The 21,988-nt window shown below is 50.3% G+C and overlaps 1 protein-coding gene and 1 long non-coding RNA gene across 4 annotated transcripts in view; one reads left to right on the top strand and one right to left on the bottom strand.

The window, feature by feature from the left end:
* Positions 1 to 3,656: 3,656 nt before the first annotated feature.
* On the bottom strand, positions 3,657 to 4,276 carry LOC103217935 (CCDC140 long non-coding RNA). The gene has a single exon (XR_005241229.2). It is a non-coding gene; the product is annotated as a CCDC140 long non-coding RNA (long non-coding RNA).
* Positions 4,277 to 9,158: 4,882 nt separating this feature from the next.
* Positions 9,159 to 21,988, top strand: part of PAX3 (paired box 3) — a 99,907-nt gene continuing 87,077 nt past the window's right edge. For 2 of the 3 annotated variants that reach the window (XM_038001469.2, XM_007966437.3), the window contains exons 1-4: positions 9,159 to 9,626; positions 10,928 to 11,163; positions 12,481 to 12,610; positions 13,837 to 13,971. In XM_038001469.2, the coding sequence (XP_037857397.1) occupies positions 9,542 to 9,626; positions 10,928 to 11,163; positions 12,481 to 12,610; positions 13,837 to 13,971 (586 nt within the window). In that variant the 5' untranslated portion in view covers positions 9,159 to 9,541. The remainder of the gene's footprint in view (positions 9,627 to 10,927; positions 11,164 to 12,480; positions 12,611 to 13,836; positions 13,972 to 21,988) is intronic. The other variant, XM_038001467.2, reaches the window with a different exon arrangement.

Here is a 21,988-nt window from a genome sequence, read left to right as displayed (position 1 = left end):
ATATCTTTCCAAAGAAGACAATGGGAAACATCTAGAGAGATGCTGGGCCCCCAGAGAAGGCAAGCACTACCTCTTTTGGAGGGAAGCATATCTGCAGGTTTGGAAGCCCAGGCCCTGCCAGGAGTTTTACAGGACCTCAGCCTACCACAGCACAGTAGGCATTCACTAAATTGTTGTGGACTACATGGTGTCATCACTTTCCTTTATCCTTGCCTTTCCTTCAGCCAACACTCCTTCCTCCTCTCCCTTCTCTGCAGGGAGCTACAGCTCCCTCCAGCCTTCCCAGACCTCTCCTGCTGAAATATCAACTGCACCCCAGGTTTCATACCTGTTCACTCACTACCCCACCCTTGGTCCTTCAAACTTCTCCTGAGCTGAGCCTCAGTCTCACAACCAATCTCCTGGCAGGGTGCGCATATATATATTGCTGATTTCTAGACCATCAGCTCTGCCAGGGCAAAGACTTTGGTCTGTTTCGTTGCTGTGGCGCCAGCACTAGGAAAGGCACATAGTAGAAGCTCAATAAATATATGTGGAATAAATGAAAGGCCAAGATTGCCAGAATGCGATTGACTCCAGGAGAAGTGGGAAGACTAGCCGGGCCAACGATTCAGTGGGAGAAGAGGGGGACAATCAAATAATCTGGTGACCCGCAAGGCTCGCAGGTGCCTCAGGTCCAGGAGATGACCCGTGATCAAAGGAGCCTGAGAACTTTCAAAGGGAGAATGAATGATTGAATGTGAGAATTCGGACACCGGAGTGTGCCCAGCTCTTGCACGAAGGAAACAGCAAGGAAGAGGGCGGTGCTCCAGGCGCTGCTAAACTCTGGCGGGTGGTGCTCGCGGGCCACTGCCACACGCACTCTCGTCTCCGCTAGTGTGGCCCAAGCAGCGCAGTGGGGCAGGTTCCTTCGCAGGCCACCGGGTGCCCAAGGCTGCGTGCTAGGGCTCAGTAGCTCCCGGCAGCGCGCTCGAAGGAAAGGCTCAGTGTGCGGTGACACTTTCTGCTTCCCGGGGAGGCTCCGAAAGGCCCTCGGGCCAAGGGCGCCCGAGGACGCGAGGGTGGGCAGGCCAGTTCTTTAGGGTGGGGACCAGCTGAAGGCCAGACCTCCGACGCCAAGCTTGATGCAGTTTTTATAATTTTTCTTTATCCAGCAGAATCTCTTGAAGGGACGACGGTCCAGGCTCAAAGCGCAGAAAGGTTAGGACCTGCTAGTATAGGGTGGGACTAGGGAGCAAGGTCAGGCCAAGAGGCCAAACCCTGCTTTGCTGAGAGAGGTGGTCACACAGGAAACCCCGCCCCAAGGCGTTCTCCCGTGAAAGCCCAGGGTCCCTGCCTTCAGAGGACGAGACTGCTGCGGGGCTGCCCGGAAATAACCTGAGTTTGCACCCACCCCCTCTAACCCCAATCTCCAGCCAGCTTTCCCACTTGCGACCCGGAGGCTGCGAGCTTTCCCGGTTCTCTCTGCCAATAATTGGAGGATCCCTCTTTCTCCCCAGAACTCACTCCTGAGCAGTGTGCTGGTCGTACAGCAACCTGGTCACCTGGGAGGAGTTGGTCGCCCGGACGACTTCTAAGGTCTTCCCCGCCCCATCCCCCAGAGTAGTTTTTCGGGGCGTCCTGGGGCAACAGGAGGTTTTCTGCCTCCCCCTGTCACTTCGCTCCAGGCTCCTTTTCAGAGGGTCCTAGGGAAGAGGAGGACTGAGAACCGCGTGGTCCCCACTGAGCCTGGGGGTGAGGGGACGGAGGAAATGGGCCATGAAGTGTCCTCGCGAGTCCCTGTGCGAGTTTCTGAACGCGTGCCCAAATAGTGAGTGGGAGGCATTTCCCGGCCTGTCCAGGGATCTAGAGCGGTCCTGCTAGCGCGCAACCAGCCCGTGTTTCTGGAAAGGCCTCCCTGCGCACCGGGTGAGCAGCCAGTGCCAGGCGAGCCCAGAAAGGTGGAAGTCACGGTGGAAACGCCCGCCACGCTGCTGCTTCTCCAAACGCGCTCTGGGAAGGGATTAGGCGCCCCCTGCACTTTCGCTTTGGGCGTGATTGATGCGAACGGCGAGCTAAGGGCTGCGTAATTAATAAAGATTATGCCGGTTTTGTGGAAACGTTCCTCTTAATTAATGAAGGAGTGGGGTTCTAAGGGTGTTTGATTTGCATTTGGAAAATTCCCTCGCGGCTCCGGCTCCGTGGTGAAGCGGCCGCTGGGACCCGGGACTAATTGGCAACCGCCTGGCCGAAGCGTCCTTGTTCCGGATCAAGTGTACCCCCATCCTGTTCCCCTCGCCCCGAGGTCTACCGGGCCGCAATCCCTGGGGCTCAGGGCCCCACTCAACTCTGTCTGCATTCACCTCTCCTCGAGTGGGTCTCCTTGCCTTCTGCGGACATTGGCGGGCACCCCCGCCCCCCTAGCCCCGTACGTTTCCCGCAGAGCTTCCTGATCCTTCTCCATCTAGAGGGTACCTCCAGAAGCCCAGATCGCCGATCCTTGGGCAAGGCCAGGGCTTACATCGCTGCCCCGTGGGAGGGGGCCGAGGGATGGAAAGAAGCATTTATTCCGTGTCTCTAAGGCCAAAGGGCGCTCAGGGAACGCTGAGAACCCTCCCCGCCCTGCGTGATTGTGTGTGTGTGTGTGTGTGTGTGTGTGTGTGTACACGTGTGGCTGTTTGTGTCCCTGTATGGGCCGTATATGTGTGTTTCTAAATATCTGGGAGTGGCGCGTTTGTTAAAATACTACCTTTTCTCGGGCTTTACAGTTCACCTGCTGAAGCCCAGGAAAAAAAAAGTCTCCTCTCCCTAGCGTTGCCGCAGTGAAACACACTTTCGCTTTAACCGTAGACTCCTCCTGGTCCCGGGTTGGAGGGGGAAGCAAGTGCTCCCTGCCCAGAAGGAACTGGGGGCAGGGAGGTGGGAGAGACCCAGTGGCCGCGTGGAGGGCCCGAGAGCAGAAAAGTGGCTTCAAAGGTTTTGGTAACGACTCTTCGGCCTTTATTTATGCCCCTATTAATACAATATCCCTCATGTAGATATCGATCTTTATCCTTTAAACTGATACGCTGAGAATCAATTAGCCATGCAGATTACATTTCCTACATATCCAAATGTTAATCTCTCAGGCTCAGAGCCGGTGACAATATATTTTTGCAGCCAGATAGTATTAGATTTCGTTCAGAAAAAAAGAAGACGAAGAAGAACAGGAAGAAAGGCTCTCTGAGGCTCCTTCCTCTTGGGGCTACTTGTCTTAACTCTTGGCCAGGTTGGGGCTGGGGTGCCCCTCACAGAGTTTTCCGGGGCCAAGAAGCGAGACCCCGAGGATGGTGCGCGCGCAGGACCACGGCGGGGAGCCGGGCAGCTTTCTGCAAGAGGACTGTGGGAGGTTGGCGGGTTAGCGAGGGTTCTGCCCTTCTGCCGCGTGCTCCCTTCAAGCTAATCAACGCGTCTCCGTGGCCCCTTTCGATGGGTTTCTGTGTCGGAGATGGTCAGGTTTCATCTTTTTAGAATTTTTCCACCTGGTTCTCTAATCTCCAAGGTTCTGGATCAAAATTATTCTCCTGTCCCTCGCCCCCAAACCTACCACTTGTTTAAAGGTTCATCTCCAGAAAAAGAAACTTTATTTAAAAGAGGAAACGGGTGTTTTCTTGGGTGATGGGAGATGAAAAAGTTTAAGGTCTAGGAAGGAACTTAATGAAAGTCATATGTAGAAATTCAGGAAGCTGAGGCACCCTGCTTTGGTTGTGGTGATGAGAGTTTCTCCCCTCTTCCCTCGCCCACGCCTTCCCTCCATTCTTCCCTCCCTTTAATAATTTTTTTAAATTTATTTCCTTCTTTCTCTTTCCTTCTCTCTCTCTTTCTTCTTTTTCATCCCCTCCGCCTCTTCCCCAGTTTTGAAAGAGTGAGGGGTCGAGAGAGGACGTGTCCTAGGGCGGGCAGCCCTCCCGGGGTCTGTGGACTGCCGGCTCTCAGGAGACGCCCGGGTGGAGTCGAGTATCTCCGAGAGGCAGGTGCGCGCAGCACGCTTCAAAACGCCTCTCTGCAGTCCCAGGTCCGCGCTCCCCAAGACTCTGGCCAGATCGCGCGGGGCTTGGCCCCTGACAACTCTGCCTCCTCCACCTGTCGCGTTTACTCCGTTTCGTTGGCTATGCAGTCTCTGGCCCCAGATGTGCTTTTAAAACCCGAGGAACGCGGGTGCTGGACTGGTTCTCAGCCTCTTCCCTCGGGTCCCATGATCCCACTGTGGCGAGCTTCCAGGCTTAGCGAGATGTGGGTTTGAACATTCGTCTCCCATGTTTCTATTTTCTTGCTCCTCGCGTCACTGGTCCCTCTTCCCTACTGCTGAAATCCATCTCAAGGAGAAATTTTCTCCGAGGGTACAAGAGACCCAGGCTGAGAAGCGGCTGCGGTTCACTGCGCTGGTTCAGGAGCTGGGGCCGCCTGGAGTCGGAAGGAGTCCAGTCCGGATCTGAGGGAAATAAAGACCTGTTAGCTCCCTCCGCCCAGTACCCTCCTGCCCCAAGAGCAGGACACACAGCCCCAGCTCTTTGTGTACAGGCGCCCGGAGGCAAGAGTTCCTGGAGTGGTCACTCGCCTACTTTTTTGCTCCAGGAATCAAGGAAACCAACGGACCCCAAGATTTCTTTAATTCACTTCTTCCAACTCTGTTCCCGCCCCGACCTCACTCACAGCCTTCGCCTGACTCTGCAGAGGTCAGACTTTCTGGTCTTTCCAAGGCCCAGGCTGCCTGCCTCCAATATAAGACGGTCCCTCAGCTAAGTAAGGCCCTTCAACTCTTACCCCTTTCACACACGCCAGGTTCTTTCACTCACACACATACACACAGCCCGAATACACACAGTCCCCGAATACACATACCAAAGAGCAGTTACCGAATTTCTCTTCTAAACATCACCCCCACCCCACCATGAACTTTTATCTAATTGAGTAGAACATTTTTTGGAAGATTAGACAGACTTACTCTAATTTTCTAAAAGACACCTTCCCCCCCCCCCCGGAGAATCGGGCTCTGGAATCTTGTCTTCCTTGTTTTGCCTAAAAATAATTTTCTCAGACCCAAATGGACTAGGAGACCAACCGCTATGAGATATATTCTCTCCCTCCCTCCCTGCCTTTAAAAAACCTCTTTCTTCTTTCCCTCTTTTCTTTTTCCTTTCCTATTTTCCTTCTTCCTTTCCTATTTTTCGTCTTCCTTCCTTTCTTCCCACAAACCACATGTTCTTTATTGTAAACCCGCTCACAAGTTCCCTGGGGCTCCCCCAGCTGCAGGAACAAACCCACTTCGGCTGGCCTACACCACGTTTCAATGCAATGTCCACATCCTCATCCAGTCCCTTAATCCGAACTCATCCCGACTGATTTTTCGATGGGGAGAAGAGCGGCGCCAATGCTTTTGACAAATAACTGCGGGGGGCCTTATGGCGGTCACTGAGGCAGTGGCTGCGAAGGACCACGGGTTTAACCCGGGCATTCATCAATCCTGTATCATCACATCCGGACCGGAAGCTCATGATCAGGAACCTGGCGTTTTGATATCCTCCCCGTGAGCCCCCGGCAGCCTTTCTGTGGGATTGAGGGTTTCTCGGCGTTTGCCCAAATTTTACTGCATCCTGAGAGTCACGCCTGGGGCTGGGTGGGTGGCCAGGAGCTTCTCTGCTCGACCGTGTCAGCCTGCTAGAGCTTGGCCCTTCAGACAGGACGAAAAAGGCCTGGGTGGCAGACGCCAGTCCCGCTCCCTACTAGGTCAGGGACATTATTTTGAATAGATCATAATTTCCTCTTAAGACTTGTGTTTCACTGAGTATGAACTCATCCCTCAGAGGCCCGGAGAAGTTCATGGGCCATGAAACCCTTGTGCCAGTGTCCCCAGGTGCGGAGGCTGTGCGCTGAAGGGTGCTTCGCAGCCCAGACCGAAGTCACCCAAGCGCGACTAGGCTGTAGATCCACGCATCCAAACGGGCTGCAAGGTAGAACCTTCAAGCCGACAAGGGCAAGCTCCACCCAGGCCTGGACAGGCAGCCCACTGTTAATTTCACCTGCAGCGTCTCTGAAACTGGAGGTAGAGGGGCAGAGGGGGCAACAGAAGCTATTCCCCCCGCCCCCTGTTTTTTGTTTTTTTGTTTTTTTGATCAAATTATCCAAGTACTGTCTTCAAGGCTCCGGTGTTTCATTTCGAACGTGCACAGAGCGCGAGTGGAGGCTAGGCTCGTTCACAACACCAAGAGTCCCCCTGATGCGTTCTGGGTAATTTGTTAGCCCGGGGAAACTCCACTGCCTCCCAAACCTGGGTTCAAGGATGCAGGGCGCGGGCCCTCGCCTTCCAAGCCCTACCGCTGGGGCATTCCTTTACCAATTAGCACCTGTACCGTGGCCAAATTTGGCACCAGGACTCCTTGGCTCACCGGCTCCGGATAGGGAAGTGGCCTGGACTCCCACCAAGCTGCGGGGATTGGGGGTGCGGTGGCTTGGGCTCCGGAGAGACTTCAGAAAGAAAGAAACGGGAGGCTCAAGCCTCGGAGATAGAAAAAGAGTGGCTGGAATCACGCGACTTTCCTGAGACCTGTTGCGCCCGGTTCTGCGGAGTCCCCGGCTCTGAGCCGGGTTAAGTTCGGCGGAGTGCGGGCGCCCTAGGCCGGGCAGCCTCAGCCAACATTACTGTCCTGACCATCCCAGGTCGGACTTCTGGGACACAGGCCACAAGAAATTTAGATTCCCGAAGTCTTTGGATGTGGCCCAGCTGTCCAGAGCCTAAGGGTGCGCATCCACCCGTCTCCGGGTCTCCGGGCACCTCTGGCCACTGCCCGGTGGAGAAGGGCCGAGCTGATCATCTGGGTACATATGAACCTCAGAGCGCTTGGCAGAAGAGAAAGAGGCCGGAAAGGAGAGAAAATGAGTCGCCTCCTGATTCCGGAGTCACATCCTCGTGGCCTCCATTTGTACGATTTTATAGCAAGTGGTGGCTAGTTAATGAACCAGCCCCCATGGATACTTAAGACTCGGCTCAGCCGGCAGTACCTCCGTTCAACGGTCTCGCGGACTCTGCAGTCTAAGGGACCCGGAGAAAGAAGCTTGAAGCAAGTGCCTCCCTCCAGCATCTGCCGGCTCTCAGGAGAGAAAACTGCCGGCAGGAGAGAGACGGGTGGACTCTGGGAGGGCTTGGCCAAGCCCCCGGCTCAAAAACAAATGAGACTCAGTCCTAGATGTTCTTTAACTGCTCGCGGGGTGCCAGAGTTTATTTTAGCTGAGAGTTGAGCCTGCATTTGCCTTCTTGAAATTACACTTCGGATACCTCCTTCACCCAACAATTACCGCTGACCCCAGAAAGTGCTCTGTCGGCTCTGCTCAACCTTTGGGAAGAAGAAAACTTGGAAAAAGTCTAACTCTCAAAATCCTGTCGCTGAGAAGTGGCTTACAAAATAAGGACACAGGCTTTGGTGACCCCAACTCCTTAAAAAGAAAGTAAGACAATTTTCCCCTTGAAAAAAATGGAACCATTATGTGTAAAACCAAGTTAAACAAGGCGCATGCCTCCCTCATGGGTCCAGACATTTTTGGGAGTCTCCTGAGACCTGTCCCCGTGGCTCTGAGGGTCAACCAAGCCTTCCGGTATCAGGCAGGCTGAAAGCTTGTCTGTTTTCCCCTATGGTGGGTGGGTTTTTAAAGGACCAACTTGTGGACTGCTGAGCAGCTATACCCCAACCCCCTCGCCCCCCCCCCCCGCCCACCATCTTGCCTTCTGAGTTTGCCTTAATTAGGGAATGGCGAAGTACGGTGGGGGCCCGAGTTCACGTCAAAACTGTCAAAGGAGGTGGGGGAGGGGGACAGAGAGAGAGGAGTGGAGAACTCCTGGCGCAGGAAAAATTCAAAAATCGTAAAAGGAAAAGGGGGAACTTGAAGCCCAGAAGTCATTGTTTCCTTTATTTCAAAGGGAAAAACCTGCCCGATTCTCATCCTTTTGATTGATTAAGGCCCTGAATACCTCGCGGACCCGGAGTGACAGTCCCTGAATAGACTCGAGCGAATAAAGCGCAGTGCAGAGCGCGGGGCTGGCACTCGGGGGTGTAAAGGAGGCGAGTTCGCTGGCACTTACCAAGTTATAAATAAAAGGCTATGCACAATGGTACCTTCTCTAAGGACAGACAGTCTTTACAACACTCCTGGCGTCATATCCTGCTGGGGACACTTCAGCTCCTAGCCAAGACTTCGTTCCTTTTATTTTTCCAGCAGTTTAGTCTGAATGCCATAATAAATTCCTGAGAACAAACGCTGCAGCCGGGCAAAACTTTAACATATAGACACATCTCTGTCGACGCATCGGGGATCTATATGTGGAGATTTAGAGCTGCAGCTTGCCAGAGCGGTTTTTAAATCAAGGAGAGGAGCCGGGTTTTTTTCTGCACCCTCCCCCCATACCCCCAGCCTTCAACTAACGAGGGCTTGGGCCTAGCGACGGCTGCCTGTGCTTCACACTAGCCCAGCTTGCAGACGGAGAAGACAAAAGAACATCAGCGCACCCTGGACTCACTCCCAGGAGAAACCCCATCGAGAGGACCCCTTAACAAGCCTAGGCCAAGGGGCACTGACCATAGGAAGGAAAGCTAAATATGTCTGGGGCCCCAGATGCCTTCTTATTGGAATTGTGCCCCCTCCAGTGGCAGTAAGCCAAGAGAAATGACAGCGAGACCTACAGGTAGAAAAAATGAGACACAGAGAGACACAGGAAATCACAAGAGGAATAGAGGCAGAGCGAGACACACAAAGAGAGACACAGAAAGAGACAGAGAGACAGAGAAATAGAAAGTCAAGGAAAGAGAGATCAGACACACACACACACACACACACACACTCAGAGTGACAGAGACAGAGAGACAGAGACTCTTCTCCACCCTCAGCTACTGCCATTTCCCTAGGGCTGTCTCTCTCAGTTTCCACCGGGCCACCCTTCTCTCCTGGGCAAGGGGCGCAGCGCGGGTCCCCCTCGGGGCCGGCGGAGGCCTCGGCACCACCAGAGACTGGAAGAGAAAGTGGCCGCTGTCGCCCAATCAGCGCGTGTCTCCGCCACCCGGGACGCTCTCCCCATCGGCCAATCGCAGCTCAGGGCTCCTGACCAAGCTTTGGGTAAAAGAACTAATAAATGCTTCCGAGCCCGGATCCCCGCACTCGGTGTCACCACAGGAGGAGACTCAGGCAGGCCGCGCTCCCGCCTCACCTGACTCCCCGGCTCGCCGTGGCTCTCTGAGCCCCCTTTTCAGGGACCCCAGTCGCGGGAGCATTTGTCCGGACTCGCACCAAACTTTTCCGCCCTGGGCTCGGGATTCTGGACTCCGGGGCCTCCCCGCCCTCCCCTTTCCCGGGTTCCAGCTCCGGCCTCTGGACTAGGAACCGACAGCCCCCCTCCCCGCGTCCTTCCCTCTCTCTCCAGCCGTTTTGGGGAGGGGCTCTCCACGCTCCGGATAGTTCCCGAGGGTCACTCGCGCCGCACTCGCCTTTCCGTTTCGCCTTCACCTGGATATAATTTCCGAGCGAAGCTGCCCCCAGGATGACCACGCTGGCCGGCGCTGTGCCCAGGATGATGCGGCCGGGCCCGGGGCAGAACTACCCGCGCAGCGGGTTCCCTCTGGAAGGTAAGGGAGGGCCTCAGGGCGCCGCCTGGATCCCGGGGCCTGGGACCGGCTGCCTCACCCCATCTGCAGGCTCCACAGGCTCCTTTGGTGCTTCCAGTAAGCCCATTCCCCGGGCACCCCACACCCCAAGAAGCACCAGTCGGGGGCGAGGACCTACTCGATTTCTTTTCTGCAAATGGAGCGCGCTGCTCTCTTCAAATCCTGACGGAGCTGGGCGGCCAGGCCTGCAGCGGGCCGGGGCGACCTACCCCTGTTGTTTTGGAAATGTCGCGGTGGAGAAGGAGGTGAATCAGCTTCTGAGCTGCAGAAGCAACTTCTCCGCAATTTGTCCACTCGAAATTGTCTCGAAATTGTCCTGGCTGCGCCCACACTTGTGAAACATATGTTAGTTCAGGAAGCATTTTTTTGCCCTGCAAAATTGTGGTGGCTGACGCCGCGCCATTGTGAGTGGAATTTTTAGAATAATTAAATAAATTAGAATTCTATTTGTGCAAATAGCATCTAGAATTTTCTGTAACTTGTTTAGGAATCGCCTTTCAGTCCACTTGAAGATTCTGGGAATCCCGAGGAGGCAGGAAGCCTTGCAAGCCTGAGCCGTTTCCAGTGGTTTTCGAGGTTAGGGTGCTCCAGCAGAGATGCTCATCGCCCCCACCCCCACCCCCTTCACACCCAGCCTAGAGTAGAATGTAACACCCAGAGCAAGAATGGGGGCTAGGGGACCCAGGAGCAGTCCTGCCGCTGCTGTGGTCTCTGTCCCAAGATGTAACAGGTGACACAGGCACTGCTGCTTGGGCCTCCTTTCTGGACCCGCTTTGACTCTTGGCTGCTGCACTTTTGGCTAGAAACCCCAAGGGCTATCAGCTCGCTCAAGTCCCTTAGAAAGGGAGCGATCCCAATTGGACAGGGATCGGTGGGATCAGAGTTCATCAAGGCCAGCGCCTGGGTGAACTTCTCTTCGCCAGGCGGCTGTTTCTAGAGCAAGCTAGACACTCTATCAGTTACAGGGTCTCCTAAGTTGCCACTCCTCCCGGGCCCAAAGGGGAAGATGCTTTCTCTGGGGAGAATTATTTTGCCCCACTTGCTGTCTTTACACAAGGTTACACGCGCTATATCGCTGAATAATTTGAACAAATGTGATTGAAAGGAGGTCTGGGTCTGGGAGTCCGATGTCGAGCAGTTTCAGTGTCGGTGCTGTAACATGAGGATGGGCCAGAAGACTGCGAAATTACGTGCTGCTGTTCTTTGCTTTTTATTTTCCTCCAGTGACTTTTCCCTTGCCCCTCTTTTTCACCTTCCCACAGTGTCCACTCCCCTCGGCCAGGGCCGCGTCAACCAGCTCGGCGGCGTTTTTATCAACGGCAGGCCGCTGCCCAACCACATCCGCCACAAGATCGTGGAGATGGCCCACCACGGCATCCGGCCCTGCGTCATCTCGCGCCAGCTGCGCGTGTCCCATGGCTGCGTCTCCAAGATCCTGTGCAGGTACCAGGAGACCGGCTCCATACGTCCTGGTGCCATCGGCGGCAGCAAGCCCAAGGTGAGAGGGTGGGCCTTGCCCTCCTGGCTCCCAGACTGTGGTCCCCTGTTTTGGGGAAGAGTGGGCAGGGGGGAATGGCTGGCATCTGGGGCTCTCCAATGAGTTATTTTTGAAGTTTGTGAAGGTGTGTAAAGGGGTGTGTGTGTGTGTGTATGTGTGCGCGCGCCCTAGACACTTCTTGATGAACACTTACGGAAAGCTCTCTCCTTTTTGCAAAGGAAAAATCACATTTGTTTTTTAAAGCCCATAAGCCTTGCAATCCTCATCAAATTATTTCAATAGATAAACACTTAAAGCAGGCAAGCTGTATGTGCCCACCTGTTGCCGATTTCTTCCTTAAGTGTCTTCCCAGCTCCCACCCATGGCACTGTCCTTTCCAAAACGAATGTAAGGAACCTCTTCAGGTTTTCTACTGGTTTGTCTCCCAAACCCCGCCCTCAGTCTCCCCCAGTGCAAATTGTTTTCAATGAGTCAAAAACTAGGATGATTAGTTTTCTTTGTAATAAGCCAATGCCTCCATTAAAAAATATAAGCAGTTTGGTGCTATCCTCAAATTATTTTGGTTTCCTTTTTAAAAAGAAAGAGTCACGCCAACTAGGGTTGAGTGGGAGGGAATTACACAAGGTCTGTCTTTTCTTCCAGTTGCCACAGGGCAAAATCAAGAGGGTTATGGTAAACTGAAGACCTCCAAACACCCTCCTCTTCCTTCCCATCTACTGAAACCCTTTCACAGCCTTCCTAAGAATCTTTGGAACCTTCTTCTTCATATATATACATATATATATATATGGGGTGGAGAGAAGAGTCAATCTCTCTTATTTATATTTGTCATGGACTCGAAGTTTTAAAAACCTAAATACGTACCTTAACATTTCAGTCTTCACTTTAGCACAAATATCCCTTTGGAAAAAGCACAAGTGGAAGATTTAACTTAATTTTTCAGCTTCTTTTTCAAGCATTGCTTTTTAGTTTCGTTTTCATGTTGGTTCTGTGTAAGGAGTTGCCTTATTTCCAGGAATGAGAAAGTACAACCCCACCCCACCCCCATCAAGAAGTTATAATTCTTTTGAATTTATCCCGGTTGTCTGGGGCCTGTCTCGGGGAGGTAGAGGCTTCCCAGGCTGCTCCGGAATGGGATATGTTCTTGTCTGTCTCTTTCTAAAGTACCTCGGAGAGTTGGGGTCTTTTTTGCTAACAAAGGGGGACTGTCCCAGAGGATTCAGGGAGGAGCATCCCGACAGGCCCAGAGGCGGTGGGGCCGCCGCCACCTGGCCAAGGGTACTGGGTACCAACGCCTGCCCGCCTGTTCTCTTAAAGCAGGTGACAACGCCTGACGTGGAGAAGAAAATTGAGGAATACAAAAGAGAGAACCCGGGCATGTTCAGCTGGGAAATCCGAGACAAATTACTTAAGGACGCGGTCTGCGATCGAAACACCGTGCCCTCAGGTACTAGGCCCATTAACGTCTCCCCGAGGCGCGATAGTCAGTCGCTATTAACCCGACAGGTAGAACAAGACGTAATCACCCCAATTATCGATCTCAGCTATTGGAAGGTGGCCTCTCCCGAGACCCTGAAATATTTAACAACCAGGCGTTCTTGGCACTTTATGGAGGGAGGGGTGAAATGCTTGTCCTGGGGGCGGAGGGTGGCGAGACCACCGCTGAGGACTCCCCAAAGAAGATTTCTGACGAGGAGGCAGGGCAGGAAACGTGAGGTGGAGGCAGAGCGTTTATTAATATTGATGTTCCCTTTTAAAGAGAAACAAATGTTTCGGTAACCCCAACCGAAGGGAGATGGGGCCCGCGCCGGGAGGGACTTTACCGTGTGCGCAGGGCCGCGGAGGCTTTCACAACGGCCCCGATTGCCCCCGAGAGTCTCAGGGACGGTCAGGAGCCCCCTGCCGCGGCAGCCTGGGGGAGGCGGGGGGAGAAGAGGGGCGAGCACCGGGCCAGCGCGAGGGCGCACAGGAGGGTTTGTTTTTAATTAAAAGGAAACTCCCTTTTTCCCTCTGCAAGAAACATATATTTCTGAACATGGATTTGTTTACCAGACTGGAATCTGGAAAAAATAAGTGGGAGAGAGTGCATTTTCTTTTGATTTTTACAATAGGAAACGATTCTACAGTTGAAATTTAAACCCTTTATAGCCTTAAAAAAAAAAAAAAAAAAGGAAGAAAAGAAAAAAAGAAACTTGATTTACGGGGGGGGTGCGGGGGGGTGGACAGGTCAGCTTTGGTTCTTCCTCCCTTAAGGCGAACCGCAGGATCCATGCATTCACGTGGGGAGGAAGGAGGATACCCAGTGGGCTGGTGGGAGAATTCTCTTAGATTGGAGACCTAGAGCCCGGTCTTTGGAGTCCAAGAAGGGAAATGCTTCCTGCCCAGAATCGAGGGACAAAGATGGCATCCGGCCCTAACCTGGAGGCGCAGTTTTCCCAGGCTCTGTCTTTCAGTACCGAGATACAGATAATAGGGAGGGGGGTTTGAGTGGCAGGATGAGAAGGCTGGAGAAGGATGTGGACGCCCAGGGATGCAGGAGGGGACACCAGAGCAGTGCAGGGCAGCGGCTCTAGGGCCCTGTCTGGGGATTGGGGGGGTGGGCCTCCTTCCCGCACAGTCCCTCTTGTCTCAGCTGTGTGCACTCCCTTGCTTCCTTCCTCCTCCCGCCCCCAGTGAGTTCCATCAGCCGCATCCTGAGGAGTAAATTCGGGAAAGGTGAAGAGGAGGAGGCCGACTTGGAGAGGAAGGAGGCAGAGGAAAGCGAGAAGAAGGCTAAACACAGCATCGACGGCATCCTGAGCGAGCGAGGTAAGAGGTGGCGCCTTGGGCGGCGCACTCGCTGGGGACCTTGGCGGGCATCGGCTCTCTGACGTTGACGATCTGAAGGCAGCCAAGCCCAGCTCGGATCAAGGTCCCTTCATGCGCAGTGTCTCTGCGCCTGAGTAAGGGCATGCAAGTGGAAGACCAGAGGGACACTAGGAATTAAAACAAACATTTCTATTCTGCTTAGTTTTTCCGTTTTGTAAATCTTTCTTTCTTACCACTGTCAGCCCCTGGGATTCTAGAACTGTGAATTGCGCTCTATTGGAGGGGGCAGGGGAAGCTGTTACTCTCTTACCATTAAAGGTATGAGACTGGGCATCTCTGAGCAATTGTAGGGCCGGGGATAGAGGGTACTTGAATCTTCAGAAGCTGAAGTAGCTTTTATGCTCTCAGGAGAGGCCCTGGTCTCCGGAGTTTCCCCGCAGTAAAGGAGAGAGAGAGAGAGAACTCTTTTGGGCAAGGGCCTTCTAAAAGTTGCCCCCACATTGGCTGCCTTATAAATGTGTGTGTGTGTTGACTGGTTTGATTTGTTTGAAATTAATTTTCAAATGTGACGGGGTTTAACCTGCGTGTGTCTGGGAATTGAAAGGAACCCAAGCTCTGGGTTACAAATGGAAGGGATCCGGGTTCTTAGAGTGCGGGCACCCTCTGTCTTCTAGGGATACGGACCCCTGATTCCATTTTGGCTGTGCACTGTCAGCAGTAAGAAAAAAAAATCTCCCTCATGGGAGACAGAGGTGCAGCTCGCTTCCCCTTCACCCGCTGCAAGTCATCCTCAAACTTTAAGGGTACACACGCAAAAAGAAAAAAAGAAAAGAAAAGAAATGCCATCAGAGTTGAACCAGGAAGGGCTCATTGCAGTGGGAGATGGGGGATTGTGTCTCAGTGGCTTTGCCTTGGAGATGGTTGCCCCTTTTCAAAAGCACACATGGTCAAGAGTGGCCAGTGGCCCCACTCGCGCCTGAAGTTTCCTCACTTGGGACCTGGAGTTCACTGGGCAAAGTCAGTTTTGGAGTTGCCAGAGGGACAGGCGGCTTCCCAGGTGGGCTCAGGGCCGTCACTGACTGCGACTAGCTGGGTCTGAGCCCTTACTAGAGTGGCATCCAAGTGGGACTTCTTTTATCTTCATTGCCCAACTCTGGGGCAGCCACTGGCTCTCCTGAGCGGCTGCTTTACAAAGCAATGCAAAATCTGTACACAACCTGGAAGGAACATTTAGATTTGGAAGTTACAGACCCAAATGGCTGATTTGAGGGCAAAACAAATGTAGATACTCTGATGCACACAAGAAATCAAAGACATGTCCAACTACAGCAGGTTGGGCAGGGAGATGCTTCTTTTGCTTTATGACAGAGGCCTCCTACGGACTCAGCCTAAATCCTCTTTTTGGAGAGTGCATTTTTCTGCCCTGGTCTCTGTGAAGTTACCTTGGCTTTTATCTCAGGCCTAGCTGCAGCATAGAGGTGCTGAGAAGGGAGGAAGGTAGGGAGTCAGACAACCCCAAACCAAATGTGTTCCTGTGGGCAATGGGGAGAAGAGCCCAGAGCAGTCACAGAGGCTGGGGACTCACGGCTTTGCTACTTGTTGCTGGAGGCACCGTGGCAGGCTGGCTGCTCTCTCGCAGTACAGGCGACTGAGGCCCAGGAGACAAAACGTCCCAAATGAGCTGGTCAAACATTTGTACAACTTTTCCAGCTTTTACAAAGAAGGCCTTCTCTACACAATCTACACTTGGAGATGAACTTGGGAGACAAAGCCTGGAGAGTCCATTGAAACTCACACTTTAGCTCAGCCCAGACAAAGCTCCAGCTCGGAGCAGCTTGATGTGAACAAAGGAAGGCAACCTTTTTATAATTCAAGGAGAAAAGAAGAGAAAACAGCACCACAAAAGGCTGAGAATAGACATTATGGGCTTGCAATGAGGGATGAATTATTCAATGAGCCCCAATAGCTGCTGCGCCAGGAAGTTTTATGGACTCTCCAGCGTGGAAAAAGTGGCCATTTCACCTACAAAATGTTTCTAGTCTTTTGGGCTGTCTAGCTGGGCCGGCTGCTATTCAAGGGCAATTGCTACCATTTTTAAAATCAGAGTATTCTCCTCAGTGGGGGCTGTGCTGTTGGAAACACACACACGCGCGCGCACACACACACACACACACACACACCTTGGAGACTGAAGCCTAATTTAATTTGGGGTTGTCAAGGAAGATGCAGTGTCAGTCTCTTCAGCACCTCTAGCTCCTTTTTAGGTGAGCCCTGGAGGGCAAGAGGGGCCCAGAGAAAGGACAGAGTGAGGTGTAGTTTGAAGTCTAGAAACTTCAAAAACTTCTTTCTGTTGTTTGGGCATCAAAAATCCCAGGCTGCCCGCTTGTAAAATAGAATGAATGCTGATAAAGCGCTCCTAGCGCCCCGGCAGAGAGGGAGGAGAAATCTGAGGGAGGAGGGACTTTGGGGTCCCCTGACCAGTGTGGTGTATTCTTGCCTGTTTCCAGTTAGTGGGTCTGGTGGGTGCTGTTGAGCCTGGCTTTTCAAGGGACATCTTTGGCCTGAGGTCTGCTTGGCAGACACTGGGACAAAAGGATTGAGCCACCTTGAATGAGGTCAGAATCACCCTTATTCTTCTCTCCAGTGTCTTTCTCTCAGATGGTCCTCTAATTTTTCCAACTTTCCCTTTTCCCTCGCTCAATCCAAGAGCTGAGTAGCTTGCCGAGCTAGTGCGCTCAGGCCCGCGCTCCCTAACGGGCGCGCACTAAGCATGATGCACCCTTGCTGCATCCATCCTTCCAGCTTCATAGCTCAGGAGAAAGGAGAGGGCTGGGCGGCTCACGAACACTACCCCCGCCCGCTATCACCAATCCCCCTAGCCCCTGGCCCGCGCTGAGACTGGAGCAGGGGCAGCCGGGGGAGCCAAGTCCTGGCCGAGGCATTCGGGGCTGTGGGCACGGCCCTGCGCAGCGGCCGCTCAATGGGCGCCTCTGTTCCTCCCCCGGCTCGGCCGAGCGGGCCCGCGGGCGCCGCCACAATGGGCTGGGCCCCCACTCCTGCGCTCTGCGCCAAAGCGCCGCGCCGCGCCGCCCCCTCCCCTACTCTCTGGACGGCTCGAAGCTTAGCTCGCCGGGCTGCAGCCGACTCAATTGCCTCCTTTATGTCCTTCTCACTTTCATCTAGACACAGCCCGCCTCCCCCCTTCTTCTCCTCTTTTTTTTTTTTCTCCCTTGCCTGAGGCTCACATTAGTGAAATTTCTGCAACCTCCCCCCATTTTTTTCTTATTTTAAAGAAAGCCCTTAACACAAAAGCGGTGACTAATCAATAGAAACTGCCCCTTCATCATCTCCTCCTCCTCCTCCACCCCTCCTTCTTCTCCTCCAGCAGGGTGACGCTTTTCCTGTTTGTGAGTTTTGGGAAACATTTTTGCTTTGTGCAGTAATGGAATTAGAGGACAGTTGAGGACTGTAAATGGACACGCGACTGCAAGACTCTCGCTTAAATATTTAGATGCAACGTTACAATTACTGACTTGTTGTAGTGGCTTTGAAGTGGCAGCTCCGGAGTGCAGGGGGAGAGAGGCCAGATTGCCAAATTGCTGTTTTGATTGGGGACTGGCGATACACTCTCATAAGACTTTCCTCCCTTTTAAAATCACAAGTGAGCGTGGGAGGTTTGCAACAATTTAAAAGATACCGCTAAGAGATCTCAAGCATAGGTCGGCTGGGGGCTTATATTCCTTTCCTATCTGTCCCCTCCTATTTGACGTTTACAAAAAAGAGTGCTTTCTTAAAAAATTGGAGAAAGTAAAAGTGACAAAAGTTTTGCTCAAGTTTCCATTTTATTTGTAAGCTTGTCAGCTTTTGTAAGGTTCACGAGGACGACTTCAGCTTTTTTGGGGGGAGGTAGGGGAAGATAAATCAGTTTAAAACGTAGAAAAGCATTAAAGGTCTTTGGAGTATTTTATTTCCAGTGAAATCATGAAAAGAGCACTCTTATCATTAAGGGACTGCTGAAATCAAGGAAAACGAAGGTCATTTCTTTTCCCGTTACTGAGCAGGAAGGGACATTTTGGTTCAAGGTTGGGAGGAAGGGAAGGCGGGGGACGAACTGTCCCATAGATTAAACTCATTGGGTGTAGGATCATAGGTTTATGGCCTCGGATCCTTTATTCAAGTGGACGGACCAGCCCGCTCTCCAAGTCCATTTGTTAGGATCACCAATTTGACCTCAACGTCGTTTCGATTCTTTAGAGGAAACTTCATATTTTCTGAAGTCCTTGCAAAACTCAACAAAGATATACCACCCATTTAAAAAAGTGTTGGAAGTATCAGAACTTGAATTCTATTAGAACACCACGCCGTGTTCTATTTGTGAATGTCGCGGTAACAATTTTCCTGCTGCAACGACTTGAAAGGAAACACCAGAGTTCAGCTCCTAGCTTTTTCTTTTCGCCTATTTGGTTTGGTTGACTGCTGTGTGCTTACCTTCTAGCCTTATTGAAAACATGCAGATTTTCTAATTAATGCTTGAAATCGTATGTTTATTTTGGGGTTTGATTTGATTGTTGATAGCACCGGAACCAGGACGTAGGGGCTTCTACTGCGTAGTAATTACTGAAGGGTCATTTAAAAGTCCCCAGGGCTGAGCAGTAAAACCCACCCGGGCGGTGAGGCGGAACCAGTCAGCGCGCAGCGGTTCAGGCGAGTGGAATATACAGAAATCGATCACGTGAACAGGAGCGTGGCCGCTAAATCCGAACGGCTTCAGCGTCCATGAATGCATATATTTTGAGAACAACAACAAAAAATTCTTCCTACTATGAGACTAAATGTTTAAGTTGTACATAAGTAGATGGCCAGTGAAAATGAAAAGCTGCAACAGTAACAACAAACAAACGCTGAGAAATAGAGTTTGGCTTGGGCTGGAACAGGACATGTTTTAAATTCGATTGGATTCTGTATGACAGGTAACTTATCCATGAGGGTAAATAAAGATTAAAGAACAGTTTAGAATGTACATATATAACTAACAAGACACTAAAAGGCAATTAAGCAGTCAGTTTAATGTCTTATCTCACTGGCTGCTCTGGGGTTGTTTTACAAGTGGGAATTAAAATCTGAAAAGGAAGTTTTCAGCAGCTCTGGCCAAATATTGATTAAGTAGCTGTTTGTGATACCATTGTTACGCATTAAAAGGCCGGGAGCGCGGCCCCTCAGTGGTCATCTTCCATTGTGCGAGGTTCTTAACCACAGAGATCAAAGCGGGATCATTTCAATTTATCTGTCCTGGAAAATCCTTCTTTTCCTCTGAAATCTCTAAGGAGGAATTGACCAAATTCTCTTTAAGAAATAGGAACTGAAACCAGTTACATGTTGTAGGTTTGTAGAGAAGATTCATGGGGTGTTTTTAATTATCCTAACGTGATTTCTTACTTAGAACTGAGGCTATGATGGTGAATTTATCATCAAATAGATTCTCATTTTGTAGGGGGGTGGGTGGCAGAAAGCACGGCAGCTACTACCTGCCTGTTGCTAAATTTCTAAATACAAAAGTTTCCCTAAAGTTGTCTTCCAAGCTGGAATTTAATGAAAACATAGCAGATTTTTATGTAAAATTAGGTGGGGAATAATTAAATATACAGGAATCTGAGAGTTTTATTGACTACATCTCTCTACCCGTGTTTCCATAATTTCTGTGTTTATAGATGGTTAGGTGATTCTCATGTATATTTCTAATCCTCTGTAATTTGGGAATAGATATGTGTTTATGTGTACGGTATGTGCATTGTTAGAGTTTAATTATTACACTAAGAATTATGCTGGCACTAAACTATATTTAGTTGCACAAAATGAAGATATGTTTGTCCTATGGATTGCACTTTCTCAAGTCATCAGAAACTGAGGTAACAGCACAGCCTTCCAGTTGTTGAATGCCAGGAGAAATATTTCCTTGAATCACTTTACGACTTTTTTAAACTGTTGATTCTGAGATGAACTATTAGACTTTTGTTTAAGAACTCAGTGTATTTGCATAGGTTTTTCTTTTATTATGAAAGCAAAACTTCTGCAAAGGAATCTTTTAGAAATACCATCTCTGCGCTTAATTTGCAAATTCCAACAAATAGCACTAACTGAGGTTGTACAATTCATGCCAGATTTAGGCTTTGGATATACAACTGTGCATCATGGATCTGCCTGTGTGTGAGGTTTTCAAATCTCCTTCTTTGTGCTCATTTCATTACTAAAAAATTGTGCATGAGGCTTTATTATTTTATTTTTTACTCTTGTTCGCTCTTGAGCAAGATGAATCTTGACATAGAGAGCGGAATTTTGGTGGGTATTATCTAATATTTTCTATTAGAATCCTCCTATTAATTAATAATCTGTCTGTGCTTAAATGCTCTCTGATGTAAAATATTTACTACCAAACATTGCAGTGTAGAACAACTGCCTGAAATAGATTAAGCCAGAAGTTACAGTTAGCTCAGATTTGTTATGGTTCCCATGTCCTGGGTCCAGATATAGCATTAAATAGTTCTTTGTCATATATTTCAAATGTATATTTCATATACATACAGAGTTCAAGAACTTTTCATCTTTGTGTATTAGGCTGTGTATTCATACACTGCCCCAGGGACAGCAGCTTCCAGCTCCAAGTTGGGCCTCACCTCAGTACCAACTCAAAATTGCTGACCCAAGAACCGGTTGCCTTTAGTTGGGGAATTGTGAAAAGGAACTTCAGACATTTCTGAGAAAATTCAGATGTTGCCATCTTTCTGGAAGATAAACACCAAAGCAGCAATAGGTATTATAATTCTATAATAGGTGAATAATAGGTGTTATAATTTCTTACCTTCAATACCTATTTTATTTCTTTCCTTCCTAATAAAGGTTAGTGAGAAGACTAATCCCCTAATAGCCATCCTCTGCCCTATTGGGAAAGATATTTTTGTCCCATTCACACCGGTCTTTGGTAGAGCAAGATGCAACTCAGCTTTTAGCTCTACCCTACAGTGTTGGGAAATACTGAGCTCCAATAGCATTGTGAGCTTTTGCTGGAAGCAGAGCACCTCTCCTTTAGGAAAGCTTTCTTCAAATTATCTAAGCTGAAATTATGCTCCAAAATGAACAGAATACATATATTTCCAATTTTTAGTTGGAATATGCACAGTTATCAAAATGCCTATTTAACATTATAAAACACCGATTCAAGAGAGAAGAATTAGAAAGTTCACAATTGTCAAAGGCAGATATGGAAATCATGAAATACAGTTATTGAGGACAGTTGAAGAATAATAGGTGTTATAAATGCTTATCTTCTTCTTTTCCTTCTTTCCTTCCTGATAAATCTTTTTAAAAACCACCAACAGGTAATTGCTGCTGTTGAAGTGGCCACTTGTCTTTGAAAATGACATTGTATTGAATAAAGGGCAACAGTGTTAACAATTTGATTTGATGCACATTTCTTCTAGGAGAAAGGAAAGTCTTGAGAAAGCATTTTGCCTTGCACGTTGCGTACAGCAAAGTTCATAGCATTTTACATTTTGCTGCAGGATTTTAAGTGAAACAAAACAAAACAAAGCAACTCCACTTTGTGGTAAAGTAAGTTGATCAAAGTAGTCTGAGTTTTTATGTCCACCTCTTACTAAGGTGATTGATAAATTACCTTCCCTAGCAAAATAGATTAAAACTCAAGGTAGGCAACTATTAAACTAGCTGTATATTTGGCTCCTTAAACTCATTGCGTAATTCCTCGACTACACTTTGTTATATACTTTTGTTTGGCCATATTTACTGTATCTGTAATAGTATGTGAATATCAACTCTGAATTCTAGAAGCCAATTCCCCATGCATCTTGGACCTAATCCAATATATTCTGTTTAAAAATAGCTGATCAAGCCACCGGGCGCGGTGGCTCACCCCTGTAATCCCAGCACTTTGGGAGGCTGAGGGAGGTAGATCACCTGAGGTTGGGAGTTTGAGACCAGCCTGGCCAAATGATGAAACCTCGTC

This window comes from Chlorocebus sabaeus, chromosome 10 (genome assembly GCF_047675955.1).
Source record: "Chlorocebus sabaeus isolate Y175 chromosome 10, mChlSab1.0.hap1, whole genome shotgun sequence".
In the NCBI taxonomy this organism is placed as follows: domain Eukaryota; kingdom Metazoa; phylum Chordata; class Mammalia; order Primates; family Cercopithecidae; genus Chlorocebus; species Chlorocebus sabaeus.
This window is presented reverse-complemented; position numbering and strand designations above follow the sequence as displayed.